General features: G+C 35.5%; 1 protein-coding gene across 1 annotated transcript in view; it reads left to right on the forward strand.

Annotated features, from left to right (window-relative positions):
• KLHL4 (kelch like family member 4) overlaps positions 1 to 6,199 on the forward strand; it is a 46,001-nt gene extending 39,802 nt beyond the window's left edge. Inside the window, exons 9-11 of the mRNA XM_063346678.1 lie at positions 1,651 to 1,863; positions 3,471 to 3,642; positions 4,366 to 6,199. Coding sequence (XP_063202748.1) covers positions 1,651 to 1,863; positions 3,471 to 3,642; positions 4,366 to 4,425 — 445 coding nt within the window. The 3' untranslated portion in view covers positions 4,426 to 6,199. The remainder of the gene's footprint in view (positions 1 to 1,650; positions 1,864 to 3,470; positions 3,643 to 4,365) is intronic.
• Positions 6,200 to 6,662: the final 463 nt, after the last annotated feature.

Raw genomic sequence — 6,662 nt, forward strand, 5'->3', positions numbered from 1 at the left:
AAACAAAGATGTCAGCAAACAGATAATTGCAAATGCAAACCTTCTTCACATACAAGTAAGGGGTTTGCGTTCAAATATGACATGACGTTAATCATTAACTCAAAAGTCCAAGAGAGGCAGAACTGTTTCTTCAAGTCCCTGTTGTATCTCAGAGGAAATGTTCTCAGCATAAACTTCACCAGAAACTCCTGTTGGTACCTTCCACAGCAACATGCCGGAAACCACTTTGTCAAAGAGGAAATCCAGCCTGATTCGGACTCTGTTCTCAATCCCTCCCAATACAAGCTGTCTCCAGCCTGGCTTAAATCACGTCTGTTAGTCTAGTGATGTAATTTCTGGCATACCAGGGGAAGCTGAGACTAAATGTCCATCATTTGCTGGACCGCTACTGCTGTGTCTAACCAAGCAGAATGCTGCTCCTTTTCCTGTTTCCCTAAGTTGCACTGTATTTCTTTCTATTCAACTCCATCAAAAAAGACTTTAAGCTTTTGTGGAGCAACACTTTTTGACCAAAAAATGGTCTATTGAAAACATCAGTCAATAGTGGTGTATTTGTTCTTTTCCTTAGAGAATGGGAAACACTACCATGTTTCTAGGCATGTTATGGAAAACAAAACAAACATTAGAAGAGTGAGCTAGAAATTTTGTATTCTTCTAACAGTAGTCAAGAATTTTCTAGTTAAATCGTACATTGGGGGTCTACAAATTTTTCCAATCACTGGATAAAAGCAAGCACTTCTCAAGAAAATTCAACTGATCTGCTTTAGGTGGTTTACACTCTGGACAAGTCAACATGTTCCCTAGGTGTCTAATTAGTTGCACTAAATAAATTCAGTTTCATGGCAGTAGGTAATAGCCAGGATTTGAAAGGGACCTGAACAATTGGCACACTCAACACCTAAACACATCTGCTATTACATCCAGTATGCACACTACCATATAGTCTAGCAGCATCCAAGTTAGCTTGAAATACAAAAGAAATTCAGGCTCAGCAAAATTCATTGACAAAAACCCACAAACCCATCATGCTTCTTAATGTGTATTTCCACCATTTATTCTTACTTGTTGTCCCAGCATCAACTGGTTGAAATCTCCAGTTGTTTGCTAAGTGCCTTTAGGCTGAACAGGCAAGATGACATACCTGTAGGGTAACTTCTGTCCAGCAGATTTTCTTAAATACAAACATTAGGGAACAAATATTTAATATACTTTGGACATAGGTTTTCTATATTAAATTATATTCTTAACATTCTTTTACAAATTAACAGTATAGGAAAAATACTTAATACAATACGAAGATGTTAACTGCTCCATAAGCCTGACACAGGGCATGTTTCAAACATATGTAGCATCTTCCAATTAAATTCCATCTGTAGCTCACATTTAAAGAAGCTGATATCCATTTTTAAACTTAATTTTCATACGTGACTGCTTGAAAATTTACACTGCAAATGAAGAATATAATTTCCTTCATAGAGCATGCAAAACTCTTTGTGCAAACAAAGTTCCAGAGCATAGCAGTCAGATAGCAAATAATGGGCATAACGATAATTTTAAAGTGGTCTGAATGAAGTTAACCAAATAAAATTCCTATTAAAATGAGAGACTAAAGACTGAAATTGCTTGCCTTCTTGTGGGTAATTATCCCAGACTGTATGCTGTTGGTGGTCGAGATGGGAGCTCCTGCTTAAAATCAATGGAATGTTTCGACCCACACACAAACAAGTGGAGTATATGTGCTTCGATGTCAAAGAGAAGAGGCGGTGTTGGTGTTGCAACGTACAATGGGTTTTTATATGCTGTGGGAGGTCACGATGCACCTGCTTCCAACCACTGTTCTCGACTTTCCGACTGTGTAGAAAGGTAAGGGATTTTTTTTATTATTATTATTTATTTTATATTCCAGGAAGGAAATATAAAATAATTTACAGAAGCAAGGGAAACCTCTTCACAATTGGAATGTTATGTTTGTAAAACATATGCTTTTAAAAATAATTTTTTGAGCAGATTTCCAGGACTCTTGTGATAACAATAATTAACTGTCAGAAGCAAATTCCTCCCAGCTCCCCCTTCTGTTTGAGCTTCCCAAGAACCAGGTAAAGACAACTTAACAAGACAAATTCAACACGTGACCCTTCTATTTCTCAAGTGCCAAACCCCAGGTTTAGTCTACTTGCGTCACATATTGTAAGAACTAAATACTTTTCAATTGTACCTTCCTCTAATAACTTGGCTGGTACTGACCGAAAGGTTAAAAATATAACAAATATCACCTACTCAAACAGGCAGTAGTAACACTGCAGGTATTTTCTGATGGAGAAGACTGATAGAAAGAGCCTTGTTTCTGTAAGAAACTATGTCGCTATAGGAAATCAGGCTAAAACATATGGTAAGGGTCTGATTTGACAAGAAAAAAAAAAGAAACAAGTAAACATGCACCAAAGCAAACCACTTTAGTTTGAATTCACACTTTAAAAACTAAACAGCATATTAATACATTGGCTTAATGATTTTTGTAGCACTCAACTGTAAGAAGTGAAATCTTGGCTTTATATGCATTTCTCAAAGTAATTACTTTTAAAAATGAAAATAATATTTGTCTGATCCTTATTTAATCCCATTTTTATATCCTCCACTGATGAGTGTAAAGGAAATGCAAATACTGGACACTTCTTTTCAGAAACAGAAGCACTGTGTGTCAAATGTTGCTTTGCCACTGTGGTGGCAAGTGGCACAATGTGGGAGGACAAGAGAACACTTGAGCCCTGGGTGAGAAGGGAACATAATGAGTGGGGACAACTCCTCTGGCTGTTTAATGGGCCGTGGGTATCCCTTGACAGTCTTGCGTCATTTGGGGACAAGAAAGGAAAACTAAGCAAGTATTCAGCCCCCTGTTGTGAATAACAATGGCTAAGTTTTGTTCTCCGTTAGATGGTGTAAAGCTGGAACTACCCTCAAACTCACTTGAATTTATATTGGAAATTGACTGAGTATGTATCAGAAATAAAATCAACACTGATGTAAGATATTGCCACACAACTTGTGTTACAAACTTTTATTGACCATACGAGATGTTTAACTTCTTTTACAGTGAAATTTTCTGAATACATTAGTTCTGACAAGAAAGAGAAAACAAAAATCCTTATGGAGAAAGAAAAAAGACTATATTGAAATTAACTTTGCTGAGTCCAGTAATGGCCATGCTGCCATTCCCTCAGGCCTCATTTACGTTCAAAATGTATTGATTGTTTAATGTGATAGAAATGGAGAATCTGTAATCAAAAAGCAAAAATATGGGCATTTTTCATGTTCCTGAAGACCCCTCTAGTGGCTAAATTAAATATTTCACCATGTTACTCATAATTCTCTATACTAGTTCATGGTGTAAACTGAACCACAATACAGGAGAAAATAATTTAAAATGTGTTTCTATAATGTATTTTTCTAATTTTGATCATGAAACATCCTAGGTATGATCCTAAAACAGATGCTTGGACAACAGTGGCCCCCTTGAGCGTACCTCGGGATGCTGTTGGAATTTGTCCTCTGGGGGACAGATTATATGCTGTTGGGGGCTATGATGGCCATACGTACCTGGATACTGTGGAGTCCTATGATGCTCAAAATAACGAGTGGACAGAGGTAATAAGAAAAATTACCTAATAAATAATAGGAATTCTTCCTGGAGATAGGAAGAATTCTGTCTGAATAATGGACAAAACAAAAATTATTATGTTGCAAAATTATCATGGGTTTTGTGAAAAAATTATATATTAGGATGCATTAATACCGTAGTTGCGCTTGTATAAAATATTGGTTGCCTCTCCTGTGAAATAACTCTCTAAAATTTTTCAGACTAAAGGGCTAAGGCAGTACGTGGGCAAGTGAAGCGGGTTGCACAAATCATTTTGTGCTTGAAGTGCTTGAATTTGCCGTTGCTAGCACTGGCATGCCTTTGTCAGCAATGCCCTCTACCGGAGGCACTTTCAAGTTTTCATATTTATGACCCTCATGACGGAGAGCAACGTGAAATATTTAAAACTGTTAATGTCCTTTTGTAGCTACACAGTCCGCGCTTCTGGAACACAGGATAGGAAGGTCTTTTACAAAAGTTAAGAGCAATGACATCAGCCTACACTCCTGTAACTCTCAACAGCTGCTAACCTTTTACCCAAAAAGCCAAAACTGTGTTTTCAGAGCCCTAGTTAAATCTAATTAATATTTTTTTTAGCAGTACATTAGTTTGAATAAACAAATTGCTTTCCTTTTAATCTGCAAGTAATTTCTTCTAGCTGTATCCATAGGAGTCTACTAAAAAATGTTTCCTCCTTTTTCTTGTCCTCCCCCCCCCCCAACACTTTTTAGGAAGTTCCTGTCAATATCGGAAGGGCTGGAGCATGCGTTGTGGTTGTGAAGTTGCCCTGAGGACTATACATATTGTGAAATTAAACTGAGTGGAGTTTCATGAAGACTGAATCAGGAAGATAAACATTTCCTGAAAGCAGTACAGACTATACACATCTTAGCAGCCCTCCATTAAAGAGAATACTTATCTCTGAGCCATTATGCTATTAGAGCACAGAAGTGTCTTCCTGCATTATAAAAATCAGAGAATTTTGCATAAGTGAATTATTTTATTAAGCCTAATACATAAAAGTTCAATTATATGTTTAAATGATTCAGGTTTGTTACAAAAGTGTATCTATTATTTATAAAATGCAGTAGTAAAGTGATAAATGGGTGTACAAGATTTCATAAACTTGTTTCTTTTCTATGTTGGCAGTAATGCTAATGTTTATAAAAAGAGCTTTTATATTTTAAGTAAATGAAAATGAATGAGAGAGAAACACCTTCAACAGACAACTGCACAGAAGGAAATATTTGCCCATAAATATCACTGGCAAGCAGAAGTAACTTCATTTCTATATTCAGAAATTAAATTACTAAATTAACTTTCAAGTCAAATCAGAGAAGCATAGAATTTGGTTGCTATTCAACCTCCAGCATCGCTAGTACTGTGACAGAATACCCATTTTTAGCAGTATATTCAGCTGAATAGTGCAAGTGAAGGAATAGTAAGGATAGGGTATCTTTGTGTTATTAAGTATGTGCCAACAGAAAGAAATCTCTTTTGTCAAAACACAATGCCAATATAATTTGCAATCATTTTCACAGTGCATAGATATGTGATATTTTAACGCTGATCAGTGTGTCAGGTTATTCATGGATTTGTCTTTGCTCACTAACCATCTGTCAGTATGTGTTAAACTAATTTGACAATTCTTGGGATAATCACCATGCATTAAATTTTAAAACAATCATATAATTACATTCCTGGAATGTAACTTACAAAATGAAATTCTTATATCATATTGATATGACAATCTTTGACCTCAGCTGAAGATTACCAGCTTTCTCTCATGTACAGTAGAAATATGGTAAGAAAAAAACCACATCCACTGTGTAACATTATATACCACTTATATAGGCATGTTTGTGTTTTATTTGAAATCAAGGGAATGCTAAGAATCAAGAATAAACAGGAAAAGAGTAACCTCAAAACAGCACATGATATTCCACATGCATGATTGGTTTTTTGTGTGCCAATTTCTAATGAAGGTTTTGATTTGTTTTGCATTAATTTCTCTTTTCTTTTTTAATAATTTCAAATGCTGGAAGTGTACTTTAGAAAAAGAATGTATGTAAGATATTCTATGCTGTAAAGCACAATATTTGGACAGTGTCTACTTTAGTGTTTGTTATGTTATTGTTTTGTCAGTATCAGAAAATTCAAGACAGAGGTGAAAATTCTCGGAACACAGAGACTAACTTTCCTGATAGAATACTGTGTTTGCAGAATTCAGCAATTTATGTTATTTTAAAAAATTTAGAGTATTAATACTGTTGAATGCTTCTAAACATGAAATCTCATAAGCGTATTTATAAAAGGAACAAAATTTTTAACTTTAAAAATCAATTCTGTTTATATATAGCATGCTAGAATCAAATAAAATGTACTCGCTCCGCTAAGAAAATTTAGACTATATTTTAACAACTATGTGGGGTTTATTTCACATCCTTTCAAGAACAGAAAATACAGAAGTATCAATCTCATTTTTGTACTCTAAAAGAACAAAAGATCATGCAACAGCCATGCGCATGCTTTTATATAAATAAAGACTTGTGTGGATCACAGGGAGAGGGTCAATATTGCTTATCATTCAGGCTCTAAATCCTGCTTTTCTCATGTTCTCCTATAACAGTCCATCACTGTTTCCAGTATCCAGTATAACCTCATTTATTCTACTCTTGCTTGCAAAGCATTGATATTGAATGCCCATTTTTAAAACTCTAAAATACAAATTACACAAACAATGGCGTAACTAATGTCAAGATACGTGCAAGAGGCTCATCAGAATAGACACTGATAAACTGCTGATACCAACGGGTCTTGTTCATAGAGCCTTTGCACGCAATTTGAAGTTTGCTTGGGGTAAAAGAAGGCACACAGCCTCAAGTGAGAGAAAGCGGTCATGGGTCCTTAGCTAGAGTGGTTTACAAAATATAAATCCATATTTAAAAACCTAATCAAGTCTACAGTAGGGAAAGAAAATGAAGACTTGAGCATAGAAGAGATCAGTTTTGAGGAATGGAAACTGGGT

The sequence above is a fragment of the Chroicocephalus ridibundus genome, chromosome 9 (assembly GCF_963924245.1).
Source record: "Chroicocephalus ridibundus chromosome 9, bChrRid1.1, whole genome shotgun sequence".
In the NCBI taxonomy this organism is placed as follows: domain Eukaryota; kingdom Metazoa; phylum Chordata; class Aves; order Charadriiformes; family Laridae; genus Chroicocephalus; species Chroicocephalus ridibundus.